Here is a 19,630-nt window from a genome sequence, read left to right on the forward strand (position 1 = left end):
GGGTGTGTGAGTCTCTCTGTACCAATTGAGGAAATCACAGCGAGGGCTGTAATGACATTTCCCCTCAGGTGAGGTTGCTTTCCAGAAGCTAAACCAAGCGTCAGTTGCTGTTCAGGTGAGGTGGTTGGAGTCAGACCCTGGAGCACGCCCAGAGGGCTGGACAGGGCACACGTGCATGCCTGGAGCCCCAGAGGTCACGCTGGTGGCTGCGCCTGTCTCCGGGTTTCCCATGCCTCTGTGCCATGCAGGATGTGGGCTAAGTCTGCTGACTGGGCATCTCTGACTATATCCCTCCCGGACACAGAGATGTTCCTGTCTCTTCTAGGAGGATGGACAGCTTTGCATATGGGGTTGTGTCTAACTACAGTGACCAATCCTTTAACCTCAGTGGGTGTAAATACCCTAGAGCCCTTGCACTTAGTGCTTCTCAGTTCCTAGGGGTTCCATCTTCAGAGATGCCTCGCTTATAGACATTATTAGCTCATTTTGTTCAAGGCAGATAATTTTTCCAGGTTCATATTCAGACAGTGTCCCAGCATCAGTGGGATCCTGGTCTGGGTAAGGACTGACCTGAAAGGAGATGCAGTTACAGCGCAGGTAATCTGCCATGGTGACCCTCTGCGTGACCCATCCTGCCTCCATGCTGGCCCTTTGGACACCACCAGTGGTGGTTTTAAAGAGCCTTTTTAAAAAGAGCCACAAAAGAGGCTTTAATTAGTGGGAACCAGAGGAGAAATGGCTCTCCATGAAGCCTCCTTGCTTGCCAGTGTCCCCTCTCCCACTGCTCTGTAAGAAATCCTGCAGTCCTCATCCTGAATTGGCAATGTCAGGAGTCTCATTAGCACGTGCTAATAGCTGGTCCCTTCTACAGAGTATACAGACAAGATGCAAATGGCTTTATGAGGCCCTTGGGACAGCTTGATGTTTTTACATTGCTTTTTGTTCCAAATTGCCTTCCAAATTTGAAACCTCCACTGATTTATTCTTTCAGACTAAAACATCCAAGCAAGCTCTTTTTAAAATGACAAAAAAAACCAAAACAAAAAACAACCAACCCCTTCTGTTTTGATCTTTAACCTGATGCGAAAGGGTTTCCTTTCTGCTTTTAAGCTCATGGTGTCAGGGACCCTGACTGCAGACAGCAGTGAGGTGCTTACCCCATGAAGCTGATTTGTAGCATGTTTCATGCGGTGGTGTCCAACAGGCTTAAGCATTATTGCTACCATGCTGCAACACCAAAACAGGGATGAAAATGAATTTTATGTCTGGAAAATGCCTTTTCAGAACATTAATGGCAAGAGTAAACAGCATGTGTTTTTTCCCCAGCCTGCAGAATCCAGCTTGTTATGGGTATGAGATTTGTTTAAATTTATTCATACGTTAGAGGAACAATGCCAACTTTAAAAACAACATGTACATTTTCTTAACTCAGTTCTGCTTTAACCACAGGATAGTAAGGTAAAAACAGCTTAAGAATCCAGGTTACCTGTCTGAACTTGGATAAAAATCATCTAAGAAGATGATTCATAGGTGTTTATAGCTGTTTTCACTTTCAGGTCACAGTTGGGTAATATATGTAGCAGCAACACTGCAGAAAAGCATGCACTGCACTTGCTGTTCTTCTGAATAGGAAAGGCATTTCACTTGAATCTGGACTATGCAAATGCTTACTTTCTACTTTAATCAATAATTAGGTCATAGTAGAAGTTGCTGTTGCTCTAGAGTTCACTCAGTGCTTCATCCCATAAGAGTTCTGACAGGTCAAAAGTGGAAACAGATTAAATGAGGTTCAGGAATTTCCACTGGAAATAAAATACCTCTGTCCTGATTAATGTTTTGAAAATATTGCCAGCACTTGACAGATACTTAAATAGTAAATAACGACACCTACGCTGGTGTTGTTTCAAATGCATTTGAGGTATCCTAGGTTTTCAGGCCTAGATCGTAGCCTTCCAATTCTTTAACATAAATATTAAATATTACTTAGTAGATATATCCCAGGGCTGAGCGAGAGTCTCTGCAGAGCAAACTAAATTTAAGATGCTGTTCTGAAAAGATATGGCAGATACTTTGCTGAATTTGGGCCAGAGATGTAGATGGTGCAGCATCCCAGCCTCATGCTGGGTATTGTGTATCTTCCTTCTGGGAGCAGCTTCCTATCACCGGTTTAAACCCTTACTCAGATTTTGCTCAGGTAAAACTCCCCATGTTCTCTAGGAGTTCAGGCTATCTTTGTCTATTTGACCAGTAGCTCTGGAGGTTTGTTTTTCTCTGATTGTCAAAAATACCTGCTAGACCACTGCAATCATGAAGATGAAAATCAGATGTATTTAGGTTTTCTTGCATGTGATGTTTCTCTATGTTGCTGTTACAACCATATGACTAAGTGCCTACTGACAGACGTTCAGGGTGTATACCTTACTGCTTGAAAATGAAGAGGAAACGTTGAAGATGGAGGTTTTCCCTATGTCGTGCTTGCACTGTTGCTATTTTCTAACAGATTGGTACAGAGGAACTCACTAGGAATTGTATTATTGGATAGGCTTGGAGACCTCCCAGTCTGTCCCAGCTCAGCCCTTGTTTGGATGAATAGCACTTGCTTTTGGTAGGAATTTGCAACAGCAGAATTCAAGCAAGTATCTCAGCGGTTGGTTCCTCTCTGCTTATAAGGAGTTTACATTTTATTTTGCTTGCATTGTAATGCAAATGTAATGGGAAATGTGCTGAGATACTCGAGAGGAAAAAAAAAAAAAGCAGCATGCTAAAACAGCTACTTATCTGAGAAAATGGATGCATAGTGCAAACAGACAACATTGCTCTGGCCTAGCAAGGTGCCACTTCTGAGAAGAGCTGTGGTACGTGACTGTGTCAGCTCTCTAAGCTTGCCTTTACACTAAGCCTGCATTAGTTTAAGCATCCTGATGGTCTGTTTTCTAGCACAGCTCCTACCACAAGGAGATCTAAGGCAGCACGTTTATCTTGCGCAGCAGTGGCTAGGTGTGTGCAGACAGTTGGCTACCATCAGTCAGCAGACAGACAATAACCTGCTAAGTGGCAGCAACACAGATGAGGGCCTTTGAGACATTGATGCGTAATAATCCCACATCCAGTAAGTGTGGGAAAGTCTCACAGGGAAACGTAAAAGCTTTATCCTGTTTATCATAGGTCAGGTTTAGGACAGAATGGCTGTCCCACATTCATCAAAACAGAAAACCTACCAGAAGAAGGAAGGAAGGAGAGATGTCAGAGCAAACAACTGCAGGTTCACTGAGATTAAAATAATTGAAAGGTATATATCTGAGAAGAAAAAGATGTCCTGACTTAAGATGTACTGATTTTAGCCTGGCTAGATCCCTTTTGTCTGTATGAAATTTCACCGATCTCAGTTGGTGTCTGCATGCTCCTCCATCCACGCATAAGGAATTGGCTGATGGATCAAGGTTAGAAGATCATGTTGTCTAGGCTTTAACTAACCTGTAAGAGGAAAGCCTTATAGAGGCTGTACAATATAACTGAGGGACATTAAAGAAATGTCTAAAGCAGTATTAACGTAGACTGAAGGAGAATTAATGGCAGTGAACAGAGGGGACAGTGATTGCCTGCAATTACTATATAAAACACAGGAATGCCCTGGTAGGTGAGAATACAGAGGAATATTTCCATGGGTGAGGAGTCATTAAATCATCTTAGTGAAATGTTTTTCACGTCAAGGTCTTCATATTTCTTTCATACGATTATAGTTGCAGATAATAATTAATACATATACTGCATTGTGCATATGATTGTAAAGTCATATCGTCTGCTAGTTTCAGGAGTTAGCTCTTGCAGTTACGATGTAACTCTGATGAATCCAGAGGCCTGGGAGATCCTAACTCCAAAATGTGACCTAAAGCAGGAATCCTCCCTGACCCTGGCCACGGGGAATGCAATGTGCAGGCAAGGAGTAGCCAGCCATGCTGGCAGTCTGAGTTCACGTCATGAACTCATCTTCTGAGCCCTGTTCTCCTTGCCCCCCTCTTTGCAGCAATAGTGTAGCCAGACCCTCATTATTTTTTCAGTGGGCTTTTAGACATCTGTGTTAGAGGTTTTGAGTCCAAATTCATACCCCAGGTTCCCTTCATAGTCACTGCAGAGGGTTTGGGACCCAAGGATGAGCATTTGGCTAATTGAACTCCAGTGCTGCCATCAGGATGAGATGTCTCATCCTCCAGAGGTGCTGAGGGTGCTGTACAAACTCATAGATTTAGCTGTCGGATGTCTGTCCCGGAGCCTTGGCACCTGCAGAGTCACAGATCACAGGTGTGTCTATCTGTCTGTCTGTCCATGCACTACTGAGAACAGAAGTTTAACACATCAAACTGTTGATCCACAGCCTGAATGAATCCATAGCACTGGTGCCCAGGGACCATTTTGCCTTTGCAGTCAGATCTTCATCCCTGCTGGCACATGTTGGTGTAAAGTTCAGCAAAAGAGTCAGGAAGTCTTTCTAATAGGATAGCTTCCAGTGGGTACTGAAGACTCACCCAATTGACAGCTGTCTCCTGAGTCCTGCTTCACAGGCACAACTCTGTCTTTCAGCTCTTTCCAGAAGACAGAAGCATGTCCAAAATCATCCTTCCTTTTAAGAAACTTTCTTTTTTTTTTTTTTTTTTTAATCTGTGCTGGCATCTGTATTTCATAGCTGCCTGTTCTACATCAGATCAAGATCTTGCTCTATCTTCTCTCTTCTAGAAGAAGCATTTCAGGTCTTTGTAAAACCCTGCTGGAAATATACTAATAAATTGCCAGGTTTTGGTCTGGCTGGCTGTAAAGGTTCTCTAAAACATGTTGCAGCTGTTTCACTCCTGGTGGGGCCGAGATGCTGGAATTTAAACATCGTGAGCAGCAACATTTATACCTTGCCTAAGTCTACACATTGGATTCTTTCCATTTGCGATTTATGGAACAATTTAGAAATTATGGATGAAGTTTTATGGTTTTGCTTGTCTCTTGTCCGTGGAATCTGAAATTTCATCTTAACTTTGCTATTTATTCATGTCCCAAAATAATTGTCACTGATCTGGAGGACAAATGTCATACCATTAATCTTCTGGTTTAGTGAAACATTTTCATTTTTTACTTTGTGACCTAATTCAAGTTGAAGTCTCTAGCCTGCCTGTTTACCTCCTGGAAGAGAGCTGACATTCATATACAATGTAATCTAGCATATTCTCCATTTTTACCCCATATTTCATTCTTGGTTTCTTTACAAATTGAATTTTAATTCATAATTGGACTCTTCCTACTGGTCTGCTTTGGAAGCACAGAGCAGCATTTTCTGCTATCCATTGAGAGAGCAGGTTTTCTTTTCAACATTGGGATCCCCTAAGAATCTGTTATTCAGGCATCAAATCCCTTTTTTGAAGGGGAGAAAGACGGCTACTCTTGTTGCATGGTACTCACTGTAGTCATCTGGAAACATGGAAGAGAGGAACTTGAGCTGAGAAATCAGAGTCTTGCAGTCGCAGATACTATGTTCTGCTTGCAGTGGATGCCGATATGAATGCGTATCCTGAGTTCTCAGGTTGATATGTGTCCCAGGGCTCCCTAACTGTAGCCATCAAAAGTTTAGTGTGATGGGTCTGGCTCCTGATTGATTTGCTGTGTGGCGGGACATTTTCCTTGCATAGGCATTACAGATTCCTTCCAACAACAGATGAGGAGCACGGGTATTTCCGAGAGGAGAACCACCAGTTCTTGAGCATCCACTGCACCATCACTGGGTGTGATCTCTGTAATGATCTCGGTAGCGTAATTCCTGCCCTACACATTTCCTGTAGGTCATCTGGTCATCTGGGTCTTCCCATCAGTCATTCTTTCCAAGGAAATTGCTTTCATAGAGCCTTTCCAGCCAGAAAAGCACAAACTGTTTCTACCTGCCGTGTCTGTATCAGGATGGAAGCAGAATCACATGTTCCCACAGTGGCACACAAACTGGTTCCAATGCTGCCGACTAAACCGTCATGGAAGCAGAGCAGTGTAGGTTTATCATGTGAGAGGCTTCTTACTTTTCTGAGGGATGGTCCCATTCACTCTGAAGTCACCAGGCTGAGTGTTGGTCATCACCCTGATGTGTGAAAGTGACCCTTCTGGCACGTGGGTTTGGGCACTTACTCCTCACCCTGAACTGAAGTGTCCCCATGAGCAGAGGGACAAATGTACCACTTCAAGCGCTTCTGGGAAGATCTGGATCTGAATTTCAGCTTCTCTGTTCACTTCAATTCACTTATTCAGCAGTAGTTTCCTACCTGTTGATCGCGATATGAAAATGATAAGCAGAAGAATACTTCTTTTTTTTACCTACCTTTTTGTTTACTCCTCCACCTCTTACTCATCTGAGCCCTAAAACAATATTTAGCAGAATTTTAAATTCCACCAGCATTCTGAAGCTTCCTTTCAATGACATGATAACCACTGACCACTTAATTACAGGTTGATGGCTACACTGTGGTGTGCCTGGGCATTTGTGGTTTATCATAATGGGTTATTCCTCTCCCCTGGATGGCAGTACAGGTTACCATTTGGATCTCCTGAAGTTAATTACACGCTAATCCACAGCAGGTTGCTAATACTCTATTGTTACATATCTGGACTCTTGAGGCCTACCGAATTATGTTTATCGATACAGTACTGGGCAAGCTAAATGGCTGTGCAGTTTATGGAAAGTTTGCAGACTTTCTGTACTTGGAGGCCCCACATATTGCCCATCCCTTAACACGAGCACAGTGTCCCCCATCCCCAGCATCACGGGACTGTCTTGTGTTGCTCCATGTACCCCGGGGGAAGCCTGGACCAGGGTGCTGCAAGTTTTACTCTTGTCAGTACAATTTATTATCAATAGTCTGTCTTGCTGGTTCCAGATGTTAATTCCTCATTTTGTCTCATGCCTTTCACGGCTCTGTGACCCAGACAGCCGTCTGTGGGACCCAGGCATCTTTGGGGGGAACGATGCATGTGGTAACAACATCTTAATGATGTTCTTGGGCAACCTGAAGTCCATGTGAGCACAGGCCCAGTTTTCACTGCTGTTTCCTGAGGCTTTTATCCTTCTTAATCACCCTGTAAATCTACAGTTCAGTGAGAGCCATCTTGTCTTGAGCTGTTATGCCTGTAAGGATATTTTAGATGATAGTTTTTGTCTGTTCATCTTTTAAAACAGGTAAAATACATTATAGAGAAAAAACATAGTCGTAAAGTCACTGTGGATCAAGTAAGTGTAGGAGTTTGTCTTCTGTCTGATGATAAGAAAAAAATCCACCACAAAATTTGTGAGAGTGGGCCCACAGGGTACCCACCCTACTGGTAGTACCTAAATCCAATGAAGTTCTTTCAGTCCACTTCAGCTGAATGCCAGCCTTTGGGGGACTTCAGTGTAAGGTCCATGCATCACTTGACGCTTCAGCAAGCCCTGCTTTGAACAGCTGAGTGGTACCAGTCTGGGTGATGGGATCCAACCGGAACGCACTGCAGCTGAGACAAAGAGTGTGAAAATGAAACATTTTTGTTGTGTGTTTCATATTTTTTCCCTTTTTACCTTCCTCACCTCTCCCATGATCACTGCCCTTCTCTGTTGGACAGTCTTCTGTCACACACACATTTGTAAATGTATTTAAACATTTCCAAACTACTGGTCCAGTCTCTTTTGGGATCAACATAGAAGAGCCCAGTTTAGCTTTTAGGCATAAGAAATAACATAAATACTGCAAAGTAATGTATTAAAGAGCCCAGTAGATACTGTTTCCTTAACATTGTTGGCTGCATTAGGAAGAATGGGTTCTATCTTTACATTTTCAGAAAGGTTCAGCAGGTACATTTGGAATTAGATTTTCCAAAAAGCATGTCCCCACTTCAAATAGTTTGGAGAGTCTCACAGCAGTCCAGGGTGCTCAGGTCCTGAGTGCTCCTTACCATGACCGGGGAGCATGTGTGGAGTTCAGACAGTAGGTTGATGATGTGAGAAAAATAATATGCCCATTTCCTCAGCCTAGAGCAACCATCTCATAATCTAGTAGCCTCTGGATGTATTGTTTCCAATGGAGTTGGAAAGAACTGCCACACTCTGTCAGCACTCCTGGCATGTATCAGTTTGTGTCTACAGATGGGATTCATCCATTTAATTTTAGTTGTCCCAAAGGCTCCCTCTGCCACAAGCCTGGGATACAATACACCTCCCCATTGCAACCACCGCTATCAGCGTGGAGTCAATCACCATCCTAAGGAGCTGGAGGACTTACCTGGACCTCATGCTTCCCTCTGTGTAGTTAATGGCTGCAGAGGAGACTGTTGCCCAAAGGGTTCTAGGCATCCCCAGCAGCCAAGTCTGCTGGACTGCCAGTCTAACTGGGAAGGTGAGTAAAATGCAGGTTGACTGAACTGTTGCAGGACACAGTGCATGTGCTACATGTCATGCTGAGCATCTTCTCCACCTAGCAGCAGATATAACCCCATGCTTTTAGAGATGTATTACTTTTCTTGATCAACCTCTTAAAAAAGCAAAGGAGACTTCTTTCAAACATGGTACACAGTCAGAAATATCTTTTGCTCCAGCCCAAAATAAATTGTTGTCTCTAGGAGAAGTTTTGATTTCTCAAATATGTTTGCTACCAAGCGGCATATTGTTGATATGAAATAGGCACACACTATGTTTGTGAAGATGATACCCCTCTGCTAAATGAAGAGTGATTACATTTTGAAGTAACGTTTTTCCCACAGCTGGGATAATCTCGTTAGCCTCTGGATTGTAACATGGAATAATTTTGAACAGTCTCTTCTTTAGAGAAGAGACAAACCCTCCAAATCCCAGCCTATTCTAGAGGTATCTCCTCCTTCACTGTCCCAGCACAGCAGGCAATCCCTGCCCAGGCTGGGAGGAAGTCTTGGGCAGGGGAAGGGGAGGGTGGCTCCCTATTTGATGTGTTCAGTTATGGGTGATGATGCAGAAGCAATGTCTGTAGCCTGAAATGGTGATAGAGAGGTGCTGAGTAACGATGGACATCAGATGCAGTAGCACAGGCTGGGGTAAGGCTTCCTCTATCTGCAAAACTGCTGGTGGGTTTGTAGGGATAGGCAGGCACATACTTTCCAGCTGCTGCATGGTTGCATGGTTTCTCTCCTGCTCAGGAAACCTGCAGCTAAGATCCACTGAGCCCGCTGGCTGTATCTGCTTCATGGCGCTGAGGAGCCAAAAGAAACTGCAGTTCTGGTGTGAGAGGGAGAGTGGGAAGGCTAAAGTTCCTCAGGTCCTGCCTACCACCTCTGTTTGCACAGGCATTTCTGAGTTTGCAAAAAAACATGGAAGTGTTTTGAATTGCATCCATTTGTAGCTGTAGATGTTGCAGTAAATCGTGGAACAAGGAGGAAATGTGGCAGTATAGGCTGTATGCAGCTATCAAATGGATCAATAGCGCAGGTGCATAGATGAAATTTAATGTATTTCTACAAGCATTTGTCATAGTGTCAGATGAAACAATGTGTGTAATGGTAGCATGCCTTAGGAAAGTCAAGACTTGGTGTGATAACCAAGAGGTTTAGGATGAATGTATTCTGTCCAGTTCTCTGCTGCCCACCACATTGTGTCCATGTCACTGCAACTTGTACAAAATGACTGAAATGCATGGTAGAGTTTGCCGTTCTTTTTGCACAAATACGAGATGTTAAGCAGAGAGCAGCTTTAAATTATACAAACTTAAAAAACCACCCAACACCACCCAACTCCTGCCACCCCTCAAAAAAACCCCAAGCATCAACGTTGATTTGAAGAGAAGAACCTGCTTTAGAAAACGTGTTTACATGTTCCATAATGATTAGTGCTAATTTCCCCTGCCTACATTTTGAACAGCATTGCAAAAGAAAGCCAATATTTCTGTGCAGCAAAAAGAAGTTCCTATGGAAAATACAGTAAATAAATTTGGACATCTCCAAGCTGCGAATCATCTTGTGTGTATGGTGATTGGGAACAGCAGCGCTCACTTTTGTGTACAATGATAAGCATGGAGAACTTTAATGTTTATGTAAAAAACCTGTCTTTAGGTGAGGCTTGTACCAGGAAAGTTACTAAAATTCAGGATACCTCTTCTGGATAATTGCGTTCTTGATTCATTAGGTAAACTACTTTGCTTAGCACTATCTCTGCAAGATGAACTGCAATCTTACTTGTAATGAATATGAATGTGAAAGCAGATGCTCCAATTTGTGTTTTTTTCAGCATGCTTGTTGTTTCTAAAACAATGCAGAATCATAGCAGAAGTGAAATTTGGAAGATCACAGACTTGAGGGAAACTTTCAGTGCAATTTGTACTTTTAGATCCGCAAGGGATTCGTTGCCTTGCCTGGGCAGCTAATCACTTGCAGCATCGGTGGTTCAACTGCAGGTCTGTACCTCCAACAACAGTGCTCGCACAATCGACACACTGTCAGGTGATTTACGGGCAATGCTGCCAGGAGATGCTGCATGTCCGAGGCCAGACCTGAGGTCGCGGGCAGCAGAACCATGCTGGCAGACGTCAGGGCCCCATGCACGTGCCTGCACCACTGTCTGCCCCGCGCTCTGTGGTGCACAGGCCACCGGGCAGAGAGGGGCATGTGAAACCACGCAGGGCATATTTTGCCTGTAGAAAGTGAATGAATGTTTTTTACCAGGTTCATGCAGTCTCTATGTGTTTTGACCTGTCAGGAGTTGTTTCAGAACAAGTGTACCTTTTTTTTTTTTTCTTTCTTCTTTTTTCTTTTTTTTTTTTCCTGCCTAAACTGTGAATTCCATATCAGGTACTAACAAACATGGCTCATCCCAAAAGAATTCATAATTAACTAAAAGAATTCATAATTAACTTCCACTGCAATTTATTTGGGTCTTTCTTTACATAAGATATAAGCTCTGGTGGGAATTTGAAATGCTCTGAGGCATACACTGTCTTCTGTGTAACTGCTGCTGAGCCTACAGAAAAGCTAACCTGCTGTAACTGCACAGTGTGTGTGTTTGTATATTAGAGATCTCTGACAGACCTGTTTTTCTTTTTCTCTTTCTCTTCCTTGTCTTCTTTCTGCATTGGCAGAGCATCTTGGATTTGAATTAAAGGGTATGGAACAACCATTCATTTATTAATCAGAAGCCATTAAGAGCTGCCCACATTATATTTATGGCTTTAATGGGATGATTAAAAAATCAGCTGTTCTGTTCTGTTCCCTGGCACTGAGATAGATGTTTGGATTGAAAAAAAAACAAACCAAAACAAAACAAAGCAAAACACAAAATCTAAATGTAAACCTATAAAAATGCATGTGTATTTTTAGCAGCACTTTTTTCTTTGTTTCAAGCAGCAGCCTGGTGTGTGTGGCGTGACTGGGATGTTAAATTGCCATACGTCTCCTCATTCAACATGCTTTTTATGTACTTAGCTGACAAGCTGGAGTTTGTGTCCATCCAAAAGGTTGCCAGCAGGCACCACTTGGGAACGGGCAGGCATTCCAGGAACGGGAGGGCAAGTTTTAGGAAGATCAGGGCTTTTATAGAAATTGCCATCCTAGACGCACTAACCTCCGCTGGATCCTACGAAGGGTCAGGACAAGCTGTGCCTTTCCTCCTCCCGAAGGTTAGTGGCTTATTCTGCTTCTTGCCTGGGAGGAAATTGTTCCAAGAAAGGTGGCATGAGATGAGTTAGTCTAGAAAACAGTGAGCCTAGGGAAGTCAGTCGTCTCCCATGAGAGTGGAGGGTGTAATGCTGAGTATGGTGGCAAGCTAAAGTTTGGAAAAACACTGCAGTAACTTAAATGCTTTTAAAAATAAGCCCTTTGAGCAGTTACCTGCTCTTGCCCAGTTGCTCATAATCATATTATTTTTCTTCCATTCTCCTCAGTCTGTTTTTAGAAATATATCAAGTATCTCCTGAGTAAGCACCTGGGAAATCAAATCCTTAAGGGTAAGTTTCCCTTGAGAGTACAGGCCAGCTGCAGGGAGGGCTTGGTCAGATGAGAGCAGAGAGAGTTATCTTTAAAACTTTGACCCGGCAATGTCAGCCAGAGCAGATCTTCACATGAAGACGCTTCAATTCCATTTACTAGAGGTATGGGGACACCAGTCTTTCACTTCTGGATCCTAAATTGTCTTCTCAGGTCCCTGAGGTGGAGGGACATGCACTAACTGAAGCTGGAGAAACTTGTTTCCTCTCGGTTTTGCATGCCTGATCCACTGGGATTGGTGTGTATCCCCGAAAAGTTCTTCCCTGCTGCAGAAAACGCGTGCATTTTGTGGTCAGGTGTTTCAGAGAAAGTGGTGCTGCTAATGCTAATACACTTAAATAAACTTTAAAATTGAGGATTTTTGACATCCCTTTTTTGTTGACCTTTTGTCCTTTTCCTCATCCATTCTCCATGTCATCACAGAACCGCACACATCCTGTTCCCAGTCTGCAGTCGTCTCTTCTCTGTCATTCGTCTCTCACTTTCATGTGTTGCTGTGACACCCATGGCTGGACTGTGATTCTGTCGGCATTGTGTGGCACCACATGGTTTGTTCATAGTGTTTGCTGCTGTAGAGTGACGATGCTGCTGATGAAGACGTGGTGTTTGTAGAGCATAGAGACACAAATGGACAAGTCCTGCTCCAGGATCTTACCTTCTCAAATACAAAATTGTAGTGTGCATTCCCTTATTTTCTTTCTGTCACTGTTGAGATGGTTTTGTGCAACATGAAGATACTGTGTTATTGAGCATCAACTTTAATGAGATGTTAGGAGCCAAGGTAAAGTACTATCAGCTGGTCATTTCATTTTTAGTTTTGCAGCAGTGACGCACAGCCTCACACTTCACTGCTTCACATAGCAGAGCTGTCAGCTCAAGACAGAGAGGCTAAATCTGCATTTCTGATGAACTGAAACATTCCCCATGCAATTCAGGTGAAGGTTCAGGACAGTCAGACATGCCAGAGTCCCACACTGACATGATTACCAAAACAAAGGCTGTGATTTGAGCCTTGGGAGAAAAAATTTTTCATGTAGGTAATAGGTAAAAAAACCAAACCAAAACAAAACATATTTCTTTCTCCCTTGCCATGATTCAAAGACGATTTATGCCTGGAAAAACAGTCTTTGTAGCAAAAAAACATAGCTGGTAAAGACTATTTGAAAAAAAAATGGCTTGATGGATGGCTCCATGGTGAAAACTGACCTCCTGCCCAGCCTTTTTTTTTTTTTTTTTTTTTTTTTTTGGTAAAAGTAGTTTTTTCTGGGTAGGAGCAAAATTCTTGCCCAGTGCCATCCGTAACCAGGACATGATCCTAGCTGGTTTTCCTGATTCTGATAAAATATCTGAAACTCTGTGTGAAGGAAAGAGCTGTATAGCTGGAATCCAGGTCCCAGAGGTGTGCAGAAGCAAGAAAACTTGTCTGCCATGGTTGCTGATGCCTGGAATAGGGTATCCGTGCAAGGGAAACACATCGCTGAAGGAGGTGTTTCATCTCAGAGTGAGTTCTTTCCCCATGCCAGCTCCACCTGGTTCCTTGTAGTAAAACACGAGGAGTATAAGGTCAGCCAGCACCCAAACCCTCCCTCTACGAGCAGGTCCCAGGTCGTACAGGCTCTGGCTCATGGGGTGAAGCTGCTGCAGCTCAGTAACCTTCAGCCCAAGTGAGACCCATGACCTGTTGTTCCTGGTCCACACCACCGTGAGATAGCTCTGGCTTCCCACCTCTCTAGTAAATGGTGGGACAAGATGGAAACACCTGAGTGCCTCATGAAGCCCAAGGCCAGCGTACAAACAAAATGGATGGAAACCTATTTCTTTAAACTGTAGCTTTGCAGCAGAGGCACGAAGCAAGCTCTGCTGATTATGTTCTGCATCTTCAGGCCAGGGCTGTCATTCTCAGCCCTTGTTTAGCAAATCTTTCTTCATTCCCACTTTGAGAATCAGAAAGAGATAAGCATTTTTCTTAGCACTATTTTTTTCTTTCCAAAAATGCTTTTTCCATCCTAAAATGGCAAGCTGCAATTGGTCTAAATATTCAGTTATCTGGAATGTTTCATTGCTTCTGCCTTGTTTTTTTCCTAAAGTCTAGTCCCAGGGGTTTCTGGGAAATGACCTGTTTCTCTTCTGGTTTTGCATTTCATTGTTTGGTAGCGCTGGGGGTAGCATATGGTCCATTCAAAGTAATTAGCATGGCATGGTAAACCATGCCAGGCACAGCAACCATGGCGTGAGTTTTATTGCCTAATCTATATGAAAAAATATTACAATGAATATTGAAGAAGACACAAATCCCAGTAACTTTAACATTAACACATAGTATGGGGGCACCAGGGCATCATTCATAGATGCTGAACTAAAATGCTGATGGCAGCTGTGCGCTGAATCCTCCTCTCAGTCATCCAGCTGGATAACCAAACTGCCTCTGCTGATCTTAGTGGAGATTGCTGGATGTCGTGGAGAAGAGCATCTGCTCTGGTGCCAGAGAGGAAGACGTGTCCTTGCTGTGCGATTGCTGCTGAGGTGTAGTTCAGTTACACTGCAAGTGTCATCCTAGCATTTCCTTGGAGCTTTGATTAATGTGAATGAATTACCTCACTTCCAGCATGGTCTGGGTTTTGATGCAAGTGACGGACTTTTCTGGTTTGAAAGGTAGTCCATGAGAAATGTTAATGTTTGAGAGAAGCAGCAGCACGCTGCTTGGGTTTTGCGTGTGCATCTGAGTTACTTGGTGCAATGGAATTAATCACTTCCTAGGGTTTCATTAAAAATCCATAACTGTAATTGGTTACTGTATTTTAATTACTCCATTCTCTTTTCTTTGTCTAATGCGCTATCACTTTTCCATCCTCATTCTGCTTTTTGACTGTTTTAGGATGTCCCTTTCAGCACCTACATGCTTTGGGAACTGTTGCTCGGTGGTTTCTAGCACACCGCTGAGCTCCAGGGCATGCAGCCGCTGCAAGGAAAAGGCATTCTGAGTCCGTCAGAGCAGAGCCTGTGATGAGAGCATCACAGGGCATGCGTGTACGTGGTGAGTGGGGGATGCTTGGGGACTTCCTTGGTAGGCTACTAAGTTATTGAGAAGGGGGGATCTGCTGGAAGGGAGAGGACAGTCATGGGGCTTTTTGAGATTAGTCACCTAGTTATGCTGCGGGAGAAGAAGAGAAAGTGAGGAGCACATTTGAGCGCAGAAGGGGTGAGCCACTGAGCAAGAGAGGGCAAAGGTGCAGAGAGACAAAAGGAGTGAAGGTCTCTTGAGGGGTGAGCAAGGTTGGGCCAGCTTGTCTCAGGTTTGGGGCAGCTATGAGAGACGGGCAATGGATTGGTAGGAGGTCTGTCCGAGCCCTGTCCTCCATCTTACCCACACGCAGTGCTGGTTCTTGTGCAGCCAGACGCATCCCTGGTGCTGGAGCCCATTTGTAACTGGCTTCTTTCTCTCCATTTGCAGAAGCAGAAGAGCTCTACCAGAAGAGAGTTTTAACCATCACAGGGATCTGTGTTGCCTTGCTTGTGGTGGGCATCGTCTGTGTGGTAGCTTACTGTAAAACCAAGTGAGTATCGGTGGTTACCAGACAATAACTGGGCAGAGGTTACTGAGTGGCAGTGTTCCTGCTTCACACTTTCACACTCTTCACCCAAATACTATTTTAAGTAGATGCTGTTCTGTGGCATTCCTTGGAAGGTGTCCCGAAGGAGGCCAGTGAAGCCATCTACCAGGCTGTGCCTGAGCAGGATGTTTTCCTGGGACCGTTTGCTTAACTGCTGAATCAGCATCATTTGACCCATTGGGAAAAGCTGCCCCCAAGCCAGCAGCTCCTCTCCTGACAGCAGAAGCACACTGGGCTGCTGTGCAGGAGCTGTGGGCTCAGCCATGTACATTTCAGGGACTTCAGAGCAATCCCAATGGAACAAGAGGCTTGGGGATGTCTTTTATGGCAAGCCTTCCCTGCCCGGACAGCACCTTTTCCCTATTTATGCTGCACCTCGTCTTAGCTCAGGGTGCTCCAGGACACAGGGGGTCTTGTGGAGTGGGCCCAGGGGCACGGGTAGGCTTTGCCACTTTGTGCTTAATCCAGGACAGGTCAAGTGCCTTGTCACCACGGCCAAGCCAGCACCTGTTTCCCCTTTTTCCTTCTTCCCACTTTTCTCCCCCGTTCCCAGCGCCGTGGTCCCCCTGGCTCCACTGCACTGTGCTGGGCTTTGTCTGCAAGAGGGCACCCTGGACCCAGCTTCCCAAATTCGCCATGGTGAGAAACGTTCACCTTTTTTTGAAAAAGCAGCAGACAGTGTCATATGTTCAATGCCTTGTTTCTTCCTGTTTACAGCTTTCCACAAACACCATTGAAACATCAAGTATGCCCGAGACTTGCCTTCTCGATCATCTGCGTGCCCCAGGTGTCCCTGGGGGCAGAAAGCCCATGAGATAAGTCTTCCTAATAGATTTTTTTTGCTTTCTGTTTTAAAGGAAACAAAGAAAACAAATGCATAATCATTTACGGCAGAACATGTGCCCTGCCCATCAGAACAGGAGCCTTGCGAACGGGCCAAGCCATCCACGTTTGGATCCTGAGGAAATCCAAATGGCCGATGTAAGATCTTTTGTCTCTATCTCCCTGCATGTTATCAAGTCCCTATTTTCTGCCAAGGATTTGACATGGATGTGTATGCTTACACACCTGTGTGCATGTGCATGAGGAGCAAAACACTAACAAACTTGAACAAAAAAGATGAGATTCTGCATAGAAACGTTTCCAAAAACAACATCTGAAGTGAAATCTGATTTTACTTTGAAGCACAGGATGAGATTAGGACCCTTGGGACAGGCTTGTTTTGATGAATTAAGCGTGATCCTGTTCTCTTCTAAGAGAGATGTTCCCGATGTTTCCTGTTTGTTAAGCTTTCCCATCAAACCCCACTTTGCAGCTTGACAAATGTGATCGGCGTGGTGGTGATCGGAGCCACCGTGGTGACCATGTCATGCTGAACCATGTTGTGGTGATCTGCTCAGCACTGTATTAGCCCACCTGCCCACACCAAGACTTGCGTCCTGGGCAAGGTGGGATGTCCTGGTGGGATACAGTGTCACGCCAATGTGAACAATCTAAGAATGTAGGACCGGATCCAGAAGGGCTGCTCAGCCACTCTCATGACTTCAGTCACATGAGATTCCCATCAAACTCCATGAACTCCATCAGACCATCAACGTGCTTAAGTGCCTTGCTGGACCCAGGCATTGAGAGGGATCAGGAAAAGGGAGGGGGGAGGCAGAGCGAAACAAAAAGTACTGATTGAAATGAGTACAATGAATCAGTTACAAGCTCTGCTGGGTCACCCTTTGGATGTTAATATTTAGCTAGGTTGAATCCCAGCCATGAAGGAAGAGGGAAAGGGAATATCTAAGAACCACAGCCCTCTAGCCCCAAAGTACTGACTCCCCCAGAGAGGTTAGTGTCCCTGTGAAAAGCAGTACTTCTTGTTAGATGAATGAATACCTCAGCATAAAGATCTGGATTACACCTGATTTTCTGTAGGACTCATATCTCTGGCAGATCTCGTGTGGTTGTCTTTTTGCTGTTACTCTGTCAGGTCTGTAACCTCCTGTGAGCAGAGATGGATTTCTGCTCAGTAGCTTCACGTGGTGCCAGTGTCCTCTGGGGAACCCCTTGGCTCTTCACACCCTTCTGCAGGCTCCGTGCCATGGCGCTGTGCCGGTGTCCCAAGTGCAGAGGCAGAGAAGAGCCTCCAGCCTCCTTCTCTCCTTCCCTGGGGTGCGGAGCTGCCGGGTTCATTCAGTCCTCATCTGATTTCACCAGAAATAATCGAGCCAGCGTGGTTCAGAATTTTGCTGTGGCAGCGTTGGCAAGCTGGTGGCTGATCTGTGTGATTCTTCATATTTTACAGTATATTTCTAAGAATGTTTCTGCCACCGAGCATGTGATCCGAAGGGAAACAGAGACAACCTTTTCGGGAAGTCACTCCTGCTCCCCATCTCATCACTGCTCCACAGCCACTCCAACGTCCAGCCAGAGGTGATGTATATCATTTTCCCCTGAACTTTCTCCTGCTGTATGCCTTAGGACGCCGTGAGATTCAAAGCCAGTTAAATGTTTTCCTTTTGCCTCCCTTTCTGTGTTTACTCGATGTTTGTCACCACACTGGCGTACAGGCCATGTCGACACTGCAGATCTTTGCTGGCACAGCTCGTTAGTGAGAGGTGTGGAAAGGTGTGATCCTTGACCTGCAGCAAGGTGCCAGCAGGAACCCCCAGCACGGTGCCAGCGGGAACGTGCAGTGCTGACCTAGCTGGACTCTAGGAGGAAATGAAGTTGTGCTTTCATGCTTTGCGGAGACACAAATGGGAGGATACATCTAGGAAAGGTTTTGCAAGTTGTGCTTGCAACCACACTGGACACCTGCAATAGTTCATTAAGCACACACAGATTATTTGTTTCATGCTTGATATATTTAGAATGTATTTCCTTTCTGGAAAGCAAAGTACACAAAATACCACAGAATGTTTTGGCCAGTTCCTCAAAGTTAGGATCTGACTTGGCAGTCACAGTTTTTCAGCAGAAAAAACACTCCTGAGCAATTTATCATAGTCCAGAAAGTTGTGTTAGAATCTCAGCCTCTGAGGTGGTGGCACCTCTTTCACTGGAAGTCTTTCTGAAGCTTTCAGGAAAACTGGGGCTAGCAGGAAAGTACCAATCATTCTTGCTACACAGGATGAGATGTAATTTTTTTTTTTTTACATTTCAAAATAGCCAACGGGGGATGAGCAGCATGGCTTGGAAGCTGAAGTTCTCACGGTTTTTGAGAGCATTTAAATTGCAGATGGAACTTCCCTATTTTTATGATGTCCAGAAAAGTCCTTCAAATACTCTAGAGAAAGTCCTGTGCTGTTTCAAGTTTGGATGTTTAGGTTCTTCCTCTTACATAGCTCTTGTGCTTCTTCCAGTAAGTCACGGTGTTTCCCTAGGAGAGCACTTGCCTTTGAAAAGTGACTGCGAGGTGCAGGGAGGGCATATCTACAACCTGTCAATGACGTACAGATCACATTGCATTGACTTTATAAAGCAAAAGATGTCCTGTGTTATTTACTTCATTAGCCCGATGTGTTTGTCTCCACTCATCCGGGAAGCAATGAATCCTTTCAGCTAAAGCTCAAAGATGGTCCCTGGCAGGTTTCTTCAGGGTTCAGGCATTCATCAGGGATGAGCAAGTAATCTCACTGTACTCAGATATCATTAGATCAACTTCAGATATTGAACTTATGTTTTCAGGGGAATTCCTCCCCTGACTCCTCTGTCTAGACCTCCAAGTAGAGAGGGAGCCAAGAATGACTTGCTGGGCTGGAAATGACTGCCTTTGTCCCCAGAAATCCTACCCCTGGTGAGCTAGACAGTGTGTTTTCCAGGTTTTTTTTCTGAATTCACAAACTGCAGCCCAACCCTGGCTACGCGTGTGCAAGCTTGAGCCAGATGCACAGAAGCTCCTGTGCCTGCAGGAGCACCTTTCTGGCCTTCCATGCTCACTTCAAAGTCCTGGGACCCTGGGGCCATCTCTGGGCACCTCCTGAAGACGCAAAGGTGTGTCTGGAGGGCAGCATCAATGCAATAGCTGTGGGGAGGCA

At 44.6% G+C, this 19,630-nt stretch overlaps 1 protein-coding gene across 3 annotated transcripts in view; it reads left to right on the forward strand.

Moving 5' to 3' along the window:
• The window catches only part of NRG2 (neuregulin 2), a 173,101-nt gene that overhangs the window by 148,311 nt on the left and 5,160 nt on the right, over positions 1-19,630 (forward strand). For 2 of the 3 annotated variants that reach the window (XM_075766569.1, XM_075766570.1), the window contains 4 exons: positions 11,091-11,114; positions 15,446-15,548; positions 16,463-16,586; positions 17,899-18,026. In XM_075766569.1, the coding sequence (XP_075622684.1) occupies positions 11,091-11,114; positions 15,446-15,548; positions 16,463-16,586; positions 17,899-18,026 (379 nt within the window). The remainder of the gene's footprint in view (positions 1-11,090; positions 11,115-15,445; positions 15,549-16,462; positions 16,587-17,898; positions 18,027-19,630) is intronic. The other variant, XM_075766571.1, reaches the window with a different exon arrangement.

The sequence above is a fragment of the Balearica regulorum genome, chromosome 14 (genome assembly GCF_011004875.1).
Source record: "Balearica regulorum gibbericeps isolate bBalReg1 chromosome 14, bBalReg1.pri, whole genome shotgun sequence".
NCBI lineage: Eukaryota > Metazoa > Chordata > Aves > Gruiformes > Gruidae > Balearica > Balearica regulorum.